At 41.2% G+C, this 22,617-nt stretch overlaps 1 protein-coding gene across 1 annotated transcript in view; it reads left to right on the top strand.

Annotated features, from left to right (window-relative positions):
* Window positions 1-22,617, top strand: part of SYNE1 (spectrin repeat containing nuclear envelope protein 1) — a 497,076-nt gene that overhangs the window by 101,764 nt on the left and 372,695 nt on the right. The window contains 4 exon segments of the mRNA XM_043543166.1: window positions 5,999-6,094; window positions 11,342-11,425; window positions 15,986-16,006; window positions 16,441-16,533. Coding sequence (XP_043399101.1) covers window positions 5,999-6,094; window positions 11,342-11,425; window positions 15,986-16,006; window positions 16,441-16,533 — 294 coding nt within the window.

The following is a 22,617-nucleotide window of genomic DNA, read 5'->3' as shown; positions in this document are numbered from 1 at the left end:
ACTAAGTGACTTGCATGGAGTCACGTAATAAGCCAAAAAACAAACAAACTAATGTTGAGAAGAAAACCCAGGAGGTTTGACTCCCAGTCTCCTGCTTCAGTAATTATGGTATGTTTCCTTTAATAATAAACCATTGGTTAAAGATATCCTTGGAAGAAAACTGCCACATTAAATCTAGGGCTTAATCCTGCAGCCTTTACTCACACAGATGGCACTAAAAGCTATGAGCATGCCTCTAGAGAGGGGGCATGTGACCTAGAGGCTTCAGGATAAATCCTTTAAATTGGCATTGAGGAATAAAGGTCAAATATTCAAAACAGCCTTTGAAATTATGCACATCAGCTTGTTCAGACAAATCAGGACAAGCAAATCAGGTAATTGCACACCCAGATATCAATTTGTGCAAGCGAGTGCATGTGCCAGATTTGCTCATGCAGTTTTGAAGCTATTTGAAAATTCAGCTACCACTTATTTTAGTAACGGAAGTCTCACAACATTCTACAGATCATTTTACAGAGGATCTGCAAAACACTATTGTTTTCATTTGTACAGCACTAACTGTTTTTTAGGCAGTGTACTCACAGGTGTGAAGAAAGATTCAAAGCAGTTACAGTTTAGAGAGACAATAGAAAAATACAGAAAAGGAGATGCAATGCAACAAAAAACAGTAGGACAGAACAGAGAAGTTTATCAAATGTCTTGTTTGTTCCATGATTTTTGTCTGGGTTTTTCAAAAAGTTTTCTGTTACTCAGTTTAATACTTCTGAGAGAGGAGAGATTACAGTTTGTAGGCTATTTAAAAATCTGCTTTTCTGAGTTTAATAATTACATACTAAGTATATTAATTGATATACTCTAAATTGTATTGCTTTAAATGTTCAAAGAAATTTTCTAAATATTAGCACAAACGAGAGGCCAGTTTCAAAGAGCAATAGGATTATCCAAAAAATTCCCACATTAAGTTACATTTGTGATCAGTTCCAATCTATATTTAAATAAAATACTTAGTATGGGAAAAAATCAGTTTGCTAACCTTTAAAAAGCTTCCCAGTTAATTCATATGCCTCCCACAGCGCTCATGAATTTACTTGTGGTGAGTGTGCCTCACCACTCATGTCTTGCCTCCTCACAGCCACTCTTAAATATAATTATTACCACAAGTGTAACCATGCCATATGTGCTGGAGTTATGGAAAAGTTAGTGTTGATATAATATGTGTGCTTTGCTATTGCTTTGATATTTTGGAGGAAGAAAGCAGACACCGAAGGCCTTGTCTTCATTAGAAAAAGAGGGTGTGTTTTAACACATCAGCTAACAAACTAAGATATATTAAAATCCTCGTATAGACAAGGCAAGTTGTAGTTTATATACATGTTAGCTGATCGAGGAAAATTATGTTTACAACTTGACTTGGCTACACTAGGATTTTAATGTATGTTAGTTAATATGTGTTAAAAATACACCCTTTTTCCTAATGAAGACAAGGCCTTTGTTATCTGCTAACTGCTTCCAGTATAACAAAGTACTGTATCAAAGCAATAGCAAAGTATATATATTATATCAACACGAACTTTTCTATAATTCTAGCACATATGGCATGTTAAGATCAATGTTATTGATTCAGTCACTGTAGCTGTAGGGACCAATCACAATGCCAGTGTCTGGATATAGATCTAATATTTTCTAAAGTTCAGATATGTTTGTACCACATGTTTCTACAGATTTCATGTTAACATTTTGACAGTACAGACTGGTAGTTGAATGGAATATTTGTTAAGTTCTGGTCCATCTCTAGTATAAATAGTATTCAGTAGCATTTAACTTTATTCACATTTTTAAGAAAAGGTAATGACTTTCTCACTTGGAGACTACCAAGGAAAAAGTACATATTAACTGACTCACATAATTCAGATTGACATTACGTATGAGGCTAAGGGACATGTACTTATCTATTATAGCAGAAGAATCACTCTATGTTAGTTTGAATGGAAAGTTTTTTCATGAAAAACAGGAATTTTATTTAAGCTATCATATTTAGTGGTGCATATACAATAATATATAAATAAATATCTAAAAACTTCTAAGTGTCAGGAAGTTTGTGCTTACTACTTGGGATATACTGAATTTCATAGGTACATGGAGCTGAATTACAATAAGGCTGATGTCCACAGCAACCTTAAAAAGGAGAGTTAGTGATTGCCATTAAAAAGTCAGCATTTTCTAACCATTCTCACACTGGCATGAAATACTCCAGGAGATAATTGTGGTATTACAGGCATAACAGTGTGGGAAATGTTGCGTTTGTGACCACTGTATATTGTTAATAAACATGCTGGAGATGGATTGATGTGCGTGTTGAATTTTTTTGCAGTTAAATATCACAGACTACATATGTGCTTCACATATAGTGTCACCCCACTCTGTCCCAATATAACCAGAATACAGACGGAAGTCAGTGAGAACTCTGAGTAAGAGCTGCCAAAGAATTTGGCCTTATATTTTTAAGTTTGTTTCCGCTAAATCAGTAATGTTTTAACTAATGCAGTGTGACCACGGCAGCATACAAAAAAACAGAACAAAAAAAGGTTGCTGTGTCATTTACTTATCGTTGGTAAGAAAGAGTCTTGAGTTACTAGCTATGCACGCTTTATTTTTAAACGGGCCCTCCTTACATGCTTTTCTCTTTTAAAAAGAGGTCAACATTTTAATGGCAGTAGAGGACTTTACATTATAATGTATATTGCACCAAGCATTTTGGGTTAGGAAGCAAGCTACCTACCTAATTTCCAATCTAAGAGGTAATGGTGCCAATCTAGTAATTGTGCATTGCCCGAAAGTTAGTTCTTAAGTGCTCATATATCTCTTATCTGTGTTTTCTGCTTCTCTTTTGTACTGGTTTTATTTATGTTTCCATGCATGAGTTCTGCTCTGCTAAGCAGTGCGAGTGATTGTAAAGAGAAAAAAGAAGACAACTTTCCTCAATAGAATACACAGGTTTATATTTACCAGCTAGCACCAGCAAGAGATGAATTGCAGTCTCCTGATTTAAGAGGAACTGTTGTGGTTTCCCTTACTTCTCAGCATTTGGTCTCAAAATCTTTGCTTTTAATAATTTGGTTGTTTCTTTGCCACTTCTCATCTTTTCCAGCACTCTTTATATTTTGCCTCCTTTTCCAAGTTCTATGAAATCTGTCTTCACAGCTTTAGTTTGCATGGAAAGCATAGCATTTTAGAAGTAAAGTTTTCTGGGAGAAATCCTGGTTTCATTGAAGTCAATGGCAAAATGACATGATTTCACCCACTGTTATTGATGTGATGACCACCCTTATGGATCACTATTTTAACTGCTAAATCCAAATACTTGAAAGTAGTATAATGTTGCTTCAAAATTTACAAAGGAAAAAACAACACAGAAGGAAATGAATTGTATCTATATCTGTAGCATGTAATACAAGATTGCCTGGGACAAATCCATTTTTACTTTGACTTTGACACTCCATTGATTTCACTGGAGTCACAGTGAGGAAGAGTTTGGTCTAGCATCAGGGGTATTAGTAGAAATGTAAGTGTGGTAAGCAGGGGGTTTTTCTTTAAACAAAATTATTCATTAATCTGATACTACTAGCATATCAGAATGAAAAGAACTTTACATGTTATTCTTATCATCTTTTTTTAAATTGTACAACACAACTGTACAGCAATCTATAGGAAACCTGCAGTTCTCTTACTGTAGTTGTCAGAGCATAACCACATAACAAATCTTAAGTGTACAAAGGCTCATTTCAACAGAAGAATGTTCTTTTCACTTAATGCTAAAAGTATTTTTTTCATAGAAGAAATAGATAATCTAGATTAAACAACAAAGGGAGAGTATTTTCAGAGTTGGAGGCTACAAACCCAGGGATGCTTTGCTTTTTCCTGCTTTTTTATATCATCACTGCTCCTGAAGGGAAATGCTTCCTTTTTTATCTCCAGTTCTTCAGTTACTTTCTGTATGAACTATACAAGAGCAGTACATCAAGTTGGTTGTGCAAGCGTGATTTTTCAGATGTACATCTGATGTAACCATAAAACAAAGTAGGCACCTCTTTTGCAGTTTAGTATATATTAGTCCCTGTTGCTCAAAGGTTATGTTCTCACTTATTTATCTGTTTAGTCACTGTAACAATTGTTGCCCTTCATGACTTCTGTGAAGTCAGGGTTTTTTGTTTTGTTTGTTTTTTGTTTTTTTCTAGATTTTACAAACAGTGAAGACTGAATTTTGTTATTTATATGGTATTTCCATCTTGTGCATGTGTGTATATGTGTATAGTTTGTTTATACTATACACATATACACGAGTTTATAAGCATCCACATGTTTTGTTGCTGCTGATTGTCTATTAGACAACTCTATTAGACAATCAGCAGCAACAAAACATGTGGATGCTTATAAACTCGAGGTGAAATCCTGGCTTCAGTATAGTCAATGGAAATTTTGCCAGTGACTTCAATGCGTCCAGGATTTCAGTATTTAGTATTTTTTGATGTGCGAGGTTAGGGAAAATGCATGAAATTGTTATTGTACTATCCAATTGATAGAGTTACATAATATGGCATAAGAAGAGTCAAAGCAGTTGAAAAAGTAGAGTTTAATGATGACATCTTATCGTTCAAAATATCTGGAAACAAAATCTGTTTAAGTATATTTTCAATATTATCATTGTTGTCTCTGAAAATTTAATAGCATGTGTTACAGTAATTTGTCATGAGTGGGAACTGATATTTTGAGTAACTTAGTGTTGAAGAACTGCAATGCCTCGCGGAGAAAGGGTGGTGGTGGTGGTGGGGGGGGGGATATGGCAATCTTCTGAAACAACTGTCAGCAATGTAAAAGTAGTACTGTGACTCCAACAGCCCCAGCACACTAAACACTTCCTGCCACATCTTGTCTTCCCTTCATACTACTCACCCAGTCATATGTTGCAGGTTTAGAGACAGTTTCCTGTAGCATATTGAATACTAGGTGGAATATGAGATAAATCAAAATATGGTTAGTCGCTAAGGTGCCACAAGTACTCCTTTTCTTTTTCCTTAATTAATAGTTTCTTAATGGGCATGTCAACATTATAGATTCCTCCCAAGTCTACCATTTTTAATAAGAATGATAGATTTTGCGGTTTCTTCAGCAAAAAAGATGGTGAATCTAAATGTAGATGAAAGATGCTTTTAGGTTTGGAAATCAGTAGTGATTATTGAAATTGTAAATGTTCACTCAATGCTGGGACTTAAGGTAAAGGGCCTGTGATGTGGGCTTAAAGTTTAAGAATATTCAAGGTGCCACCATATTATTTTTTACATTACACATCTGTATAATAACCTTGAATCCTGCAAGTCTTTGTGTTCAGTGCAAGTGGATGTGGAAGCTATGCATGGGTATTATTAATAAGATTAAAAAGTAGGCATAGTCCTTCATGTGGAACATCTAAAGAGTCTTGTGTGCACACTCCCTTCCTCTCAAGAACACAGGATCAAAAACAGGACAAATTGTGGGATGGCAAATTAGTGTGCATGAACAGACTTAAGCTGAAGTGTGATCCTGAGTATGAAAATTGAACATGTAACTATTCCTCTCTTTGACCTTAATGCTGCTAGTAGGTGGACTAACTTGGCAGCTGCATATCTCACTAATGCAGCATATCACTCTCCCTCCCTCTTGTCATTTTTACCGGGATGCTATAGGCTAGTCAATGGAGCTATGCTGATTTACATCAGCTGAGGATTTGGCCCTATATGTTCAACATTTCATGCCTTCACTGTGGAGGGCAGTAGATTTATTTCAGTTCCTTACATTATGATATTAATGCATCTAGTATTACATTCCAGAGCCAGCAATGCCAAATGATAACTGGCCCATTAAACCATTGCTGACAAAGACCAGATTAATTTTCTGTCCCTTTCTATTTTAACAAAGTAGCCGTGTTGTTAGTTATGATATCTGATTTCTTTTCACCTTTCAGCGCAATCCCCCCTTGGTGGTCAATGATCTGTTTGAAGATATCAAAGATGGGGTTAAGCTACTTGCCCTTTTGGAGGTTCTTTCTGGTCAGAAACTGGTAAGGATTTGTTTCCCTTTGAAATGAGATAAGATGGCTTTCTGAACTTCTAAGTAATACATGAAAGACAATAGGTACCCGTGTGTTACAGCATAAAACAGGCTTATTAACTGGGTGGTCTGCCAGGTTAAGGTATACGGAATACTTTATTATAGACTGATATTCTTTGTTTTACTCCCTGTTTGTGATATGCTGAATATATGCACACAATGTCTGTTGCTTTTTATTTTGTCTTTTTACATTCAGCAAATGTTGATTATTTACATGCATCTTATCTATCAGTGTGCACATGTTTCACTGGAGCTTAACATTAAAATGGCATTTTTGTTATATTTGTGCACCAGCATCATCAGGATCTGAAGCTGACAATAATCACAAATCATTAGAACCAGTAGCGGGAAAATAAGAACACACAAAACTTTCTGTACATCTCACAGAAATAGTGTCTATCTTACTTGTTTGGTTTATTAATTTCTTTATGAGAGTGGTGGATAGTTGATATTATCTAGGGCAGCGTTTCTCAAATGTGACCATTGGCCACCAGGGGCTTTTCTTGTAGCCACAGGCTCCTGGGCGGTGATTGGCGGGGTCGGGACGGGAAAAGCAGTAGCTCCTCTTCCGGGGCCGCCAGCAGGGGTTGGCCCTGTCCCCCTCTGGAGCCACAAACACCAGAGAAGCAGGTAGCCGGTGTGAGTTCCCCTTTTTCCTGGTGGCAGTAGGGCTTCTGGCTTCAGCACTGGGTCAGTGGACTCCATCCCCCCAGCTGAGGGTCGGCGGTCTCTAAGCACCCGGCAGTAGACTCTGGCTTCAGGTGCTGGGCCCAGGCTCCCCTGCCCCCACACACATCGTCACTGGACCCCACTATCTCCCCAGCCTGCCATCCATCCTCCCATTGCCCCTAAACTCTGCTGCCTCCCTACCCACCTCCCCATCCAGGGCTTAATTTGTCTCCTGGCTTGCTGGGCCTGAGTATGTCTGCTGTGAAAAGGGATATTTCCATGTTTGTTAATATCACTTTTCAGTGCCTCCCAGTTAGCTAGCAGACTTACTAGTTAGCAAGTCTTAAGAAAAAAAAGCAACCAAAAAAGCAACAGAAACAACAACAACAAAAGTCAAGAACATGCAAAGCACCTTATTTGTGTTTCTATTCTGTTTAGGCCCAGTAAAGTATAGAGACAACTCTGCATTATTTTTATTACTGAGTCTGCAAACAAAACCATCCTTAAATAAATTACAATGATTTGGACATGTATATGTGCATATTTATTTTATTTTCCTAAAGTTAATTAAGCATTTTAGGAAAATTTTTCAGAGTGGCCACCAGCAAGAGTTGGTGGCTGAACTCTGAGGCCACCAAAAAATTTGTTTTAAGAAATTTGATGATCTAGGGTCTGATTCTCATTTATACAAAGGCCCCTTTCTCCTGTTCTTCTAGCGAAAAGGGCCCAAATTTACACCATTTGAAGGTTCCTTTACACTTCTAGAGTTGTGTAAAGAGGCTTTGGTGTAAATGAGAATCAGTCTTTAATTCTGGCCCTATGCAGGTCAGCAGAGATGAGTAGGGTTATCCATTAGGAGTTCCAGCCCCTTCCAAACCAGCCCAGTGATCAGATTGCAAGCTCCTAACAGATAGAGATAGAATCCTTCCCTGAACTCACCCTAGGGCTTAGGAGTTTCAGTCTACCCCCTACTCAAGGCAGTATCTAAATGCCACACTTCAGCTGTTATTCTTTATTCGTATCTAGCTATCATCTGCCTCCATAAAATAGAGGGAGGCATTTTGATTCCAGATAGAAACCTACACTAGATTATAACAGCTTTAAAGTCATTCTGATTGTGGGTCTAAACTACGTGCCAGTCTGACAGTAAGCATGCTTAAGGATAATTCACTTGAATGAAGATTGCTTAATTTGAGTTATGTGTTCTGAAGGGTTTCTAGGATTTCTGCAGTGTTGAACTGCGCTAGTTTTTTTATTCTGTTCTATGCTTTTCTGAGAAGGGAAGTCTCTCCCTTGTGGTAAAATGTTATTCAAGATCGAAGAAAGGAACTTTACCTTTGTTAATAGTGACATTGAAATTCATTATATTAAAACCAACATAAACACACTATTGAAAGAAAAGAGGCAGACCCAGAAAAATGACTGGAGTTTAAAAAAGCACGGTATCAGGTTTACCGAAAGGATAGGCAAAAGAATAATAATAGATAATTTTACAGGTTGAAAAGGACTTTTCATACAGTATGATCCCAGAGTGTTTTATAATTTATATATAAGTATTAGTTAGGATTACCGTCTATGGAAATGAAGCCACTGCTGGGGTGGAACATAGCTGATGTTTTACAGTGCACAGCAACAGTATACTATGGTTTAAGACAGGAAGTGAAGAATATTAGAATGCACTGAAATTACAGGGGGAATTTCAGGATCCATAGCAGACCGTTCTTAAAGTTTGATTTTCTGAATAGGAATAAAAATGGAAGTAGTTAATGATCCAGTGATACCAAAATGTGGATTGCCTATTAGGTGCATTCTGTCAGAATGAATTGTTCAAGATAGGGGAAACCTATGGGTCTGGGTCTCAGAGATCCATTTTACAGATATGAAATATACATGATCTTAAAACTTGTCTAGATTACACTTTGATTTCCAATTTACTGAAGAGACTTCTTGAGAATGATACAACCATTCTCTATCTTTCTTGATGGAATAATGTATCAAGGATGATTAGATGTAAATTTTAATTATCACTTTCAAATTTTAAAAGTTTAGGATATAAGGGGTGTTTGTGTCTTGATTACATTCAGATAATTGTATGTCTCCCCTTTGGAGAAAATCCCCTGTTGAGAAAGGGCTCATGATAGTTTGTTGGCCTCAGAAAGACCGTGAACCATATTTTATAGAAAAGGAGTACTTGTGGCACCTCAGAGACTAACAGATTTATTTGAGCATAAGTTTTCGTGAGCTACAGCTCACTTCATCGGATGCATTCAGTGGAAAATACAGTGGGGAGATTTATATACACAGAGAACATGAAACAATGGGTGTTACCATACACACTGTAATGAAAGTGATCAGGTAAGGTGAGCTATTACCAGCAGGAGAGCGGGGGAGGGGCAGGAAGGGGGGGAATCTTTTTGTAGTGATAAGCAAGGTGGGCCATTTCCAGCAGTTGACAAGAACGTCTGAGGAACAGCGGGGGGTGGGGGGAATAAACATGGGGAAATAGTTTTACTTTGTGTAATGACCCATCCACTCCTAATTAGGCCTTATTCAAGCCTAAGTTAATTGTATCCAGTTTGCAAATTAATTCCAATTCAGCAGTCTCTCCTTGGAGTCTGTTTCTGAAGATTTTTTTGTTGAAGAATTACCACTTTAGGTCTGTAATCAAGTGACCAAAGAGATTGAAGTGTTCTCCGACTGGTTTTTGAATGTTATAATTCTTGATGTCTGATTTGTGTCCATTTATTCTTTTACGTAGAGACTGTCCAGTTTGGCCAATGTACATGGCAGAGGGGCATTGCTGGCACATGATGGCATATATCACATTGGTAGATGTGCAGGTGAACGAGCCTCTGATAGTGTGGCTGATGTGATTAGGCCCTATGATGGTGTCCCCTGAATAGATATGTGGACACAGTTGGCAACAGGCTTTGTTGCAAGGATAGGTTCCTGGGTTAGTGGTTCTGTTGTGTGTTGTGTGGTTGCTGGTGAGTATTTTCTTCAGGTTGGGGGGCTGTCTGTAAGCAAGGACTGTAGTTTCCTCAGGAAGTCAGTGGTGTCTCGAAGATAGCTGGGAGTGCTGGTAGCGTAGGGCCTGAGAAGGGAGTCGACATAGGCAGACAATCCTGCTGTTAGGGTGCCAATGCCTGAGATGATGGGGCGTCCAGGATTTCCAGGTTTATGGATCTTGAGTAGCAGATAGAATACCCCTGGTTCGGATTCCAGGGGTGTGTCTGTGCGGATTTGTTCTTGTGCTTTTTCAGGGAGTTTCTTGAGCAAATGGTGTAGTTTCTTTTGGTAACCCTCAGTGGGATCAGAGGGTAATGGCTTGTAGAAATTGGTGTTGGAGAGCTTCCTAGCAGCCTCTTGTTCGTATTCTGACCTATTCATGATGACGACAGCACCTCCTTTGTCAGCCTTTTTGATTATGATGTCAGAGTTGTTTCTGAGGCTGTGGATGGCATTGTGTTCTGCACGGCTGAGGTTATGGGGCAAGTGATGCTGCTTTTCCACAATTTCAGCCCGTGCACGTCGGTGGAAGCATTCTATGTAGAAGTCCAGTCTGTTGTTTCGACCTTCAGGAGGAGTCCACCCAGAATCCTTCTTTTTGTAGTCTTGGTAGGAAGGTCTCTGTGGGTTAGTATGTTGTTCAGAGGTGTGTTGGAAATATTCTTTGAGTCGGAGACGTCAAAAATAGGATTCTAGGTCACCACAGAATTGTATCATGTTCGTGGGGGTGGAGAGGCAGAAGGAGAGGCCCCGAGATAGGACAGATTCTTCTGCTAGGCTAAGAGTATAGTTGGATAGATTAACAATATTGCTGGGTGGGTTAAGGGAACCACAGTTGTGGTCCCTTGTGGCATGTAGCAGTTTAGATAGTTTAATGTCCTTTTTCTTTTATAGAGAAGCAAAGTGTGTGTTGTAAATGGCTTGTCTAGAGTTCCCCTGGAAAAAGTGAAAAGATCTACTTCAAATTGAATTTTTGAAGTAATAACCACCATTATCATTCCCTTTGTAAGCCATACGTTGGAGATGACATGTTCACTTCCGTTACTTATGTGTCCAAAACCCAAAACCTGCTTAAATAGATAAGTGATATTGGAAGAAAAACAGCTATTAGTATTATAGGAATTTTGATTTGTCATTTAAAACTTCAGTGAACCTTCTAGATTTATATGTTCAGAAAAAAAAACATAGTAAAGAATAGAGAAATTAGTGAATATTGTTTTTGACTAGCTTGTGTTGTGAGGTTGTTAACTAAATAGAACTTGATGATACTTTTGGATTATAATACGTAGATCTAAAATTTAATCAAAGCTGTAAAATTTGCCTTCAATATTTATATTTATTATGTTTTCTGTATATCTATTTGCATATACAAAAATGCTAATTTGAGTGCACTCAGCAATATTTTCACATATCAATCAGGTCACTGCACATATTCATGTGCTTTTATAATGACCTGGCCTTCACTTTGTAAGAATGTTGGCATAAATCTGATTGTAATTTGCACTATTCTTTCTTTAAGCCTTGCGAGCAGGGACGTCATCTGAAGAGGATCCATTGGGTGGCTAATATTGGCTCTGCCCTTAAGTTTCTAGAAGGAAGGCGGGTAAGTTTAATTAACATTCTGTCAGCACCATTTTGTTTCCCCAGTGGTTCTTTCCTGAAGTCCATATTCTATTTTCACCTAATTGCTGTAATCTTGAAGAGTCTGGGCTACGCAGAATCCTAAGTATCTATGTGCTGTACATAGGTATGCTATAAAGGTATGACACAGTGAAATCCGAATATCGACTTCCCAGGTATGATATTTATGGTGCAATTTTTCTTTTTCAGACATTGATCAACTATTAATGGACTCCTCAGTTATTATGTGCTCTTCAGTTAATTTTCTTTGATCCCATTATAAATACAGATAAAAAGCTGCCCTATCTGTTAATACATTTGGGGTAAGCAGCTCATCTGTAATTATAAGAACACATCCCCAAACTTAATTAAATGATATTTGCAAAGATAAATTCCCAAAAAGAATAGATGTGAGAACTTGAAAACATTCTGGTCATTATTTCCTTGACTGGCATTCAGGCCAAGATCCTGCCTGATTCTGGAGAAACCACACTGTTGCCATTTTAGTACCAGAAATGAAACAAAACACAATAAATAAAATTCAGAATGTTTTTGGTAAGAATGCCAAATAAAGTAATCCTACTTGTGCATGTATTCCTGGCTCTCCTCCTCCTGCTATATCTACTCTATTGACTTATGTTTATCTTTTTTATTAGCTTTAGTTCCTTTTATTAGCTTTAGTTCCTTTTTACATTTGGCTTCTTTTAAAATTTCTGCAACACCAGATTGCGTCTGATAGCATAGTGATAAGAGAGATTAAACCTATGAACCAGCAGCCATCAGTTGCCATCAGTGATTTTTGGCACATTTTGTTTCCATCTCATCTCACACTATGATATCTCTGACCTAATTACTTTTCTGCCACACAAGAGACAATCATAGCAGCTCCCTGTAAAAATAAATCCACCTCAGGTTGTTTTTTTTGGCTCAGTCTTGGGTGGGAAAGGTAGAGTACAAGAAAAGACAAAAGTATTCCCAAAACAAAATTTTGCTTCAGCCCACCTAGTGAAGTTTGGTAATACAAACTGAGCTACAGAAGCTGTTCACCCTGAGAACTTTGTGTTCAAATGTAGTGAGGGCTGCCTTGCCTGCTGAGACTGGTGCTGCCAAAAAGTTGACTAGGACCAGGGAAAAAGAGAATCTGGGGTGCAAAAAGAAAGACATACCGATTTTCCTTCTCTCAGAGAGGCCTGCGTAATCTTTAGTAGAGGCCACATTACATAACCTAAAGCAATCTCATGTGGTTTTCACTATTTCATCCAAAAATGCTTCTTCTGTATAGAAGGAATGCTGGGCCATCTATTGAAGGAGCCCTCGGATCCATCTTATGATCTTGTTATTGAATGTTGTCTTTGATCTCGGTTGGGGTAGCGAAGCTTTTGTCAGATAAGTTTTATTAATTTATCCAGTGATTCTACAAATACTACAGGGGCATGTTTAAAAATGAACCTAATATTTTATATTCCTTTGATAAGGCTTGGGAGTGGGGATTCACCCAAAATGCCCTTTGAGCTACAGCAGTGCTTGCCATTTTCATATATTTGAAGGTAGAATTGAGTGAGTCTTGTACTGCATTGTGCAAAAATATGAAAACTAATTGTCACTAACCTAATATCTTTTTTGGATAAAACTGGGTTTTGCCCTGGGCCTGGAAGGTTTCCTTTCTAATTCCTCAGTCAACTTTAATAGGGTACAAACCAAAGAAAATACAGTACTTGGAAGGATATGTTCATATGAGCAATCGCCTAATCAAAAGCTTTTTTGAGAGCCCTGTTAATCTTTTTATCTGTGGGATCTGTAAGGAAAGCATTGCTCTCTAGAGGAAATGAAGATTTGTTGGGGCTTGAGGAAGCTTTGGGGGATGAGCCCCCAAATATTTTTTTTTTGAACTAGGCTATATACAGTAACTTTTCCTTGTTAACCAGTAGAAGAAATACAGAATCCTGGTTTCCCCAGGAGACTTATACCATTTTTTTGTGGAGTGGATTGTCAAAATATCTTGTGGGGAATTCTCCTCTAGGGCTATTTCCAGGGTCTCTGTGGGATTTTAAGAGGGGAGGGAGTTAACTGTACAACCTTACATGAAAGTTTTGCCAAACAAACCGTGATCCTTTCCTTTAAATGTTATAGCACAAGGGTGGGCAAACTTTTTGGCCCGAGGGCCACATCTGGGAATAGAAATTTTATGGCGGGCCAGGAATGCTCACAAAATTGGGGTTGGGGTGCAGGAAGGGGTGCAGGCTCTGGTTGGGGGTGCAGGCTCTGGGGTGGGGCTGGGGATGAAGGGTTTGGGGTTCAGGAGGGTGCTGTGGGCTGGGATCGAGGGGTTTGGAGGTGGGGAGGGGGATCAGGGCTGGGGCAGCGGGTTGGGGCATGGGGAGAGGCTCAAGGCTCCAGGCAGTGCCTACCTCAAGTGGCTCCCAGAAGCAGCGGCATGTCCCTTTTCCGGCTCTGACGTGGAGGCATGGCCAGGGAGCTCTGCACGCTGCCCTGTCCGCAGGCACCACCCCTGTAGCTCCCATTGGAGTGCCAGAGGGGGCCATTGGAGCAGTGCCATCAGAGCGTGTATGAGCTGGAGGGGGGCCATGTCGTGGCTTCCGGAAGCTGTGTGGAGCAGCCCCTGACCTTGCTCCATGGCTGGAGCACTGGAATGGGGCCATGCGTCTGCTTCCGGGAGCTGTGTGGAGCGGCCCTGACCCTGTTCCCCAACGGGAGCTCGACGGCTGGCTTAAAACGGCTGGCGGGCCTTAGTTTGCCCACCCCTGTTATAGCAGCTTCTGTGGCTTCTCTGTTGCTGGGTCAAAGGACGACACCTTTCTCCATATGATTAAAGGTCACATGAAATTAGTCTCCTGCCCTCTTAGTGCCAACCAACATTTGAAGGTTCTTCTGCCCACTCCCGCCCTCATCCCCATCTTCCTCTCACAGATACACCTGCATAACGTTAGAATCTTGGGAGTCCTTGGTCAGAGATAACACAATGACTGGGAGCACCCAGGAGTGTTTTAAAAATTATTCGTGGTGACTGGTGGTACTAATGCTTTTTACAGGAAAAAAGGAGGAGCTGTCTGCCCGGGGATACAGAACATTGACATTAAAATTAATTAATTCATTCATTAATATATTTTGGGATTGCATGGCAGGGCTGAAATTCAGCCAGAGCTGTTCAGAGTGGAGGTCCGGTAAATTTTTTTAACCCCCCTGGAGTTTTCATAACATGTTGGAGGGTGGGCCGTAGGGGGCTCCGGGAAATACTCTATGAGAATTTAAGCCCTGGAACATAGAGATTTGGTTCTTTAAACAAAGGAAGCTCTTCTGAATTTCTCAGCAGGATGATGTATTGGGAGGTGGTGCTTTATCTTAAGCTACACAGTTCTTCCAATTGTCTGTGTTTGTTTTTGAAAAATTTTAATAGAAATCTAATATATCAAAAAATCCAATGTGAAAAAGAAGAAAAAAGTTGAAATTTACTAGTTTTACACAAATGTAACATTGACTTCAGAAAAGTTATTCATGATTTACATCACCGTCACTGACAGAAGAATCAGACCCACTGTGTATTTTTCTTTGCTTTTTAATGCTAATTCTGTGGATATTCTTTCTTATTCTGTTTCATGGATTTCTGTTTTGCTGCTACATTTTCTTTGATTTTACAGTCTATTGTATATTCAACCTCTTCTTTACTGAGTTTTGTCTTTTGGCGTTATTTTTGTTGAGCATATGTCTAGTGGTTAGTGTAGGACCCTGAGGCCATGTCTACACTTACTGGTAGATAGGCACTGCTGCAATTGATGCAACGGGTGTCGATTTAGCAGGTCTCTTTTCATCGATTTGTGTACACTCTCCCATCAATTTGTGTACTTCACCTCCCCAAGAAGAGTAAAGGAAGTCTGTGGGAGAGCATCACCCATCGACACAGCGCGGTGTAGACACTGTAGTATATCGACCTAAGCTATGTTGACTTCAGTTACGGTATTCACATAACTGAAGTAGCATAACTTGGGTCAATTTACTGTGGAAGTGTAGACCAGCCCTGAGTCTGATTCTGATCCCAGATTCTGTTCTTGTCTTTGTGATTGATTTATTGCATGACTTTGGAAAGTCATTCATTCTTCTCTGTGCATCTATTGACCTATGTTTAAAAGATATATAATAATGCCAACTTCACTAAGGACGTAAGTCCTTTACAACGCTGGGATGAAAGGATCTCTACTTGACACGTATCTCATCTTTTCTTTTCAACGTCTGTTTATTCTTTTCTTGCTCCCCATTTATTTCCTGTTCCCTTCTTCTCTCTTTCCCTGATCATCTTCATTCAAAATATGGCAAGAACAGCTTGTTCATAGCTAAATGAGTAATTTGAGATAACAACTAGTGAGTACAAGAATGGAACACTGTGGATTCTATGCACTGCATTGCTGATTAGTCTTGTTATAGCAGTGCTTTCTTTACATTCCAGAATTTAATTACCAGGAAAATGAATTAATTTATCACATTAAGCTGATTTTATATACCACTGTTTCCCCTTTGCTTTTCATGCTAGTCCATGTACAGAGGATCACCGGTTGGTACAAAGATTTTCTGGAATTCTTAACCCTATAACAAACTTGCATAAGTACAAAAAGTATAAATTAAGTGGTATATTTTTTCCATTTGAAGTTGAATATATTAATGGAACAATCCTGTATTGGCCAATATGGTAGTTTAGATTAGTTTTTACATGTAATTCCTATGATTTTATGATAAATCATGTTTAATCACAAACTGAAAAATATATTCATGTATTGTTATACTTCTGTTTGTTATCTTGCTCCATTTTAAGGTATAACTGTAGGTGTGCAATATATTAACTGACGTTCTCATCACTGTACTGAATTTTTGAATAAAAAAACTAACTATTTTTGCATAAATTTACTGTACACCAAACCCATTCAGAATCCATGTAATAATTGTCACTATCTCCTGTATGTGATAATGTGTATTTTCTTTTCTAAACAGATTAAACTAGTCAACATCAATTCAACTGATATTGCTGATGGTAGGCCTTCTATTGTACTTGGCTTGATGTGGACCATAATTTTATATTTCCAGGTATTATATTTTCTATATTTGACTATTTTTGAAGTAATGGGCCAGATCCTCATCTGACATAAGTTGGTGTAGCTCCAGTGACTTCAACAAAGCTCTGCCAGTTTACACCACCTGGGGATCTGGCCCAGTGTCTGTATGAGGATGGGACTATTCACTATGTATAAAGTTAAACGTGTGTGTAAGTTTTTGCAGGATTGGGGCTTAGGAGTGTAACTTTAAAATTATACCAAGTTATTATTGGCGTATACTCCTACTTTTCCTGAAGAAAGCAAACTATATATATATGAAATCAAGTAAATAAAAAAGGACTAGTTGTAAACAAGCACCATCAATCACTGTAAGCCTTATTTATACTAACAGAGAACCTGCTAGCGAATGAACCAAGTTTTCAAGTCCAGCAGATTCAATATGTAAACACAGTTTACTATTTAGTGGCTGAAGCGTGGCCTCACATATACATGTGTGACACCTACTGATTTCATCAGGAGCTGCAGATACTTTCAAGGCAAAATTTGATCCTGTGTGTAATGAGGCACTCACCTTCTGAACACTTCCTTGTAGCTGGATGTGGTACTGCATGCCTTTTCCTGCTCCTGGTACTCGCTGCAGGTTGCTGGCTGACTTTTTGGGATCTTCTGTGGCTTGGACCTTTGACTGAGTCACAAAGTCCAAATGAATCCCTACCACAATAGTAAAGAGCTACTAAATGAACAGTCTTATTAAGTCCCTGGCTCTAGTCTCTTTAAATTCAGTTCTTTGTTCAGGCTCTCAAATAAGCACTGTCCCCTTCTTGTGGTTGATGCTACTGTGGCCAGAGGGGGAGCCTGGGCCCGCCCACTATTCCGAGTTACAATCCAGTAATCCTGTATACAGCAGCCACATACGGCTTGATTTCAGATCATTGCTGCTTCTTCCTTGGGCCTCTCCCTACCTGATCCATGTTAGCTTATCTTAGGGTTAGGTTCTTAGACCCTCCCTCTCCCTGCAAACCCAGATAAAGCAAATGCAGCCAGAAACAAACTCTGGTTCTTCTTCAAGGAGTGTCCCTGTGGGTGCTCCACTTTAGGTGTCTTGGTGCCCTGCGCTTGCAATTGTAGATTTGTAGTAGCAGTGCCCTGGTTGGCTGCACACGCGTGGCAGCCGTCTCGCACCACTCTGAGTGGCCACTTAGCTTGCGCAGCCAACCATCCCTCAGTTCCTTCTCTACCACCTTTGGCTTGAGTCGGACCACCAGCAGCGCCACTTTCAAATTGTAGATAGCTACCCTTTCCTTTCTTTTTCTTTATAGTTTCTTTCTTTCACACACCCTGCCTCCAGCAGGCTCCACTTTGAATAACAACAGCCAAGTGCAGGACTCATCTCCTTCCCTCAGGCGTGCCCGGCTCTCCTGGTTTCAAACACTGCCTAACCTGCAGACTCTCCATTCCTGTGTCGGATGGCCACCCTCAGTGCGTCCGCTGCCTCGGAGAGACTCATATTGCCCAGAAATGTCCGCATTGTAAAAAGTTAACTGCTAGGACATGAAAGGCAAGGGATCTCCAACTTAAACTGTTAATGATGGAAAAATCCCTCAGACCAGTCTCCGACCCTGAGACCAGAACGCCTCCAGGCCAATGATTACCATCGGCAGCCTCTGACAGGGGTTCTACCTCTAAGACTGTTACCAAGGAGCCTGCTTCCAAAAAGGGCGCAAAAAAGTGGACCCATACATCCCCACAGAGAGATTCGCCCAAAAGAAAGTGATCTCCAGGTGGAAAATCTGCCCCAGTACTGACAGCACTGAAACCAATGGACCGTGAGGCACCGGGAATGCCCAGTAGGGAGATGTCCCGAGGAGCTAAAGACCCAGAACGGGTAACCTCTCTCTCAGGTGCACCCCATAAGAATAAAACATCTACCTCGGCACCGACGGAGCCAAGGAAATCCTTGGCATCGAGTCCTGCAATGACGCCCCCCCCCTTGGTAGCCAGCGCAGCATAGCACGTCTGCGGTTCCAACATTTCTGACATCAACAGCAAATCAGAGTGTACTCCCATTCCTGGCACCGAGCTTCCCAGTACCATGCCAATTCAGCAGGCACACGGACCTTCTAGTCACCTCCACGCTGGGGACTCCCTTGTTCGGCACTGACGGTACCACAGTCAGACCAGGATCGATCTGAATAGGCACTCCTAGTAGATCTGCACCTCTACTATCTAGTGATGAGGATGAAGAGGATGAATCAGGTCTTTATGATTGTCATTCCTCCCCGAAACCAGGACCTTCTCACCAACAACCATCTATGCAAGGGCAAAGCTGGCAGGCACAACCATGGATGCTATCGCCCGTTGTTATGCCACCCAATTGGCCATACTGGGACCTATGAGCAAACTACAGAGCCCATAATTTAAACCCCCCAACCTACCAGCGTCAAGGGACACCTGATCCCCTTCACCCACAAACCCACCACCATCGGAGGCCCAGGAGGAAGAGGGAAAGGAGCTGGAAGAGGCTCCTGAAGGCAACATACTGCCACCCATCCATATTGCATCCTCGTCTCTGGACGAAACAATTATGCCACTGCCTCCCACCACAGGAGATGACTTCAAGTCCTTCCAGGACTTATTCAAAAGAGTTGCAGAATCCCTGGATATGTCTCTAGCAGAGCTGCCAGAGACCCAGCACAAACTTACCGACATCCTGCAGGCATCCCCATCAGCAAAGATAGCTCTGCCCATCAACGCTGCTATAATGGATCCTGCAAAGATAAAATGGCAGACACCTGCCACTGTCCCACCCTCCTGTAAACTCTTGGACAGAAAATATTATGTACCACCGAAAGGGGCTGAGTTCTTATTTACTCACCTGCCTCCAAATTCACTGGTCGTAGAGGCAGTAAACCAAAGGGGAAAACAGCACCAGTCAAAAATCACCCCTTATGACAAAGACTGGAAAAGGCTTGACCTCTTTGGATGCAAAGCCTATTCCTTGGCCTCGCTGCAATTTCGCATAGCAAACTACTCTGCTCTGTTGGCGAAATACACTTACAACTTGTTTAATAAAATGACATTTTTTATTGAACAAATGCCAGAGGAATCAAAACAACAATACAAAAGCTAACATTGCGGAGGGCACCTTAATTGCCAAAACAGTCCTACAGGCTTCCCTTGATTCCACTGACATGGCAGTTCATTCTATCGCCACGTCCGTGGTCCTGTATTGAGCATCATGGTGCCATCTCTCTGGATTTCCTAGGGAAGTACAAGCCACAGTTGAGGACCTGCCCTTTGAGGGACAAAAAGTGTTTGTGGAAAGCACAGATGCATCTCTACATACCTTAAAGGACTTGAGAACTGCCTTGAAGACTGCAGGCATTTACGTCCCCCCCAAAGAAGAAGAAACAGGGCAGATTCTACATTAAAAGATTCCTCCCTACTCTGTACACCCAACCCCAGAGACAGTTATGATCAACACCGAAAACAAAAACAATTGAAGTGCAGGCAGAACCAAGATCAACCCGCCACATCTCAACCTTCAACATCACATCAATCATTTTGAAATATCAGTTGAGGGCTCGAGACCTCTGTGTTCTCCCAGCCCGGAATATCAGATGACCTCCAGTCCATTTGGAGACCGCCTGCTACTACATTACCTAGTCTGGAACAACATCACTACAAACAAATGGGTCCTGGAAATCATCCAGAAGGGTTACTTTATCCCATTTACTTCTACTCCCCCTACCCACCCACCTTCCCCGTCCCTCTTCAGGGACCCCTCTCACAAGCCCCTGTTACAGCAGGAAATAAACCACCTCCTGCAACTAGGAGTTGTGGAACCAATACCACCTCAACATAGAGGAAGAGGGTTTTATTCCCGTTATTTTCTAACACAGAAAAAGAACAGTGGATGGAGACCCATTCTGGACTTATGCAAACTCAGCAAGTTTGTGAGAACGCAGCATTTTAGAATGGTAACTCTGGCAACCATAATTCTGGCATTAGAGGAAGGAGACTGGCTCTTGTCCCTCGACCTACAAGATGCCTACTTTCATGTCACCATTCATCCAGTGCACAGAAGATCCCTGTGCTTCACATTAGGCCATTAACATTACCAATACAAAGTGCTAACCTTTGGATTATCGACAGCCCCAAGGGTAGTCTCCAAAGTCCTGGCCCTTGCCGCAGCTCATCTCTGCAGGCTAGGAGTGATGATCTTTCCATACTTGGATGACTGCCTCATAAGAGCATCAACACAACAGGCAAGTGGTACAAGCTACACAAACCACAACAACCCGTCTTCACCAACCTAGGGTTTCAAATAAACAGTCCAAAAGTCCATCTTGGTCCCTGTCCAACAACTAGAGCTTATAGGGGCCTACCTCGACAGCCTCCCAGCAGCGATTCCTCAACCTAACCATGCTGATAACTACGGTCACAGACAGCCCTCAAACGTCTGCCAGGACCTGCCTACAACTCTTGGGGCATATGACTGCTCCGACTTACTGTAGTTCAAACATGCCAGACTACATATGAGATGCCTACAGGCCTGGCTTCACACCTGCTATATACCACACAGGCATTCCCTCCACAAAAGACTCACAATGCCCCACAAGGTGAAGGATTCCCTCAAGTGGTGGTTGCAACCGCAAAACATCTGCTTGGGGATCCCATTTCAACGAACAGCTTCCACCATGAATGCCTCTCTCATCGGATGGGGCGCTCATCTGGACAACAACGCTATCCAGGGATGCTGGTCCCCAGTGGAAGCCAACTTACATATAAACATTCTAGAGCTCAGAGCAATCAGAAAAGCATGCGAGCACTTCTTTCCACTCATCCTCAACAATACCATCAAAGTCCTCATGGACATCACAGCCTGCACGTTTTATAAAAACTGACAGCAGGGAGCTCGATCATATCCTCTCTGCATCAAGGCACTATATCCTATGGCAATGGTGCATCTCCAACAAAGTAGACATCTCTGCATCTTACCTGCCAGGGCTTCAGAACACCACGGCAGATCAACTGAGCAGACACTTCTCACAAACCCACGAGTGGGAGGTGGACTACCCGACCCTCCTGACCATATTCCACCGGTGGGGGTTCCCTGCTATAGACTTATTCTCAGTGGCTCACAATACAAAATGCCCTCAGTATTGCTTCCAAGTGGGGCTCGGTCAGCATTCCCTGGGCTGATGCTTTCCTTACAAAGTGGGAGGCGCCACTAATGCTCGACTTCCCCCCGATTCCTCTATTGAACTGGGTGCTACACAAAATCAGACAGGATAAGGCCAGGGTCATACTTATTTCACCCACATGGCCCATGCATACGTGGTTCCCATACCTGAGACAGATGGTGGTGAAACCGCCTCTAATCCTTCCACTACTTCCTCACCTCTTGACACAGGACAATGGCTGAGTCAATCACCCCAACCTAGCGGTTCTCAACCTCAAGGCCTGGTCACTCCGTGGCTAACAGGGCTGGACAATGACTTATCCGAGGAACTTAAAGACATTCTCTTGAATAGCCGCAGGCCGAGGACACAGAAAACATACACTCAGAAGTGGGTACGATTCTGCACCTGGTGTGAGGCTAACCATGTTGCCTCATTCCGTTCCTCTACCCAGGGTCCTGGACTATATACTAGGCCTTAAAAAATAGGGTCCTCTCCAACTGTTCCATAAAGGTGCACCTAGCTGCAATCATCTCACTACACGATAAGGTAGATAGAACCACCATCTTTGTTCACCCAACAACTAAGTGTTTCCTAAAGGGCATGACTAACATCTACCCACTTCTGAAAGACCCTACTCCTTTGTGGGACCTTAACCTCGTGCTACGCACCCTTATGGGTAAATCATTCGACCCCCTTGCAACTTGCTCATTGCTACATCTATCGATGAAGGTCTCCTTCCTTATCGTGATCGCTTCAGCAAGAAGAGTAGGGGAGCTAGGGGCCCTAATGGCACACCCGCTGTATACCACATTCCATAAAGACAAACTGATCCTAAGAGACCACCCCAAATTTATACCTAAAGTAGCCTCTTCATTTCATTTAAACCAACCCATTTGCTTACCTGTGTTTTTTCCAAAACCCCATGCTGA

Source organism: Chelonia mydas, chromosome 3 (genome assembly GCF_015237465.2).
Source record: "Chelonia mydas isolate rCheMyd1 chromosome 3, rCheMyd1.pri.v2, whole genome shotgun sequence".
Taxonomy (NCBI): Eukaryota; Metazoa; Chordata; order Testudines; family Cheloniidae; genus Chelonia; species Chelonia mydas.
The sequence above is the reverse complement of the archived record's forward strand: the minus strand, read 5'-3'. Positions and strand labels throughout refer to the sequence as shown.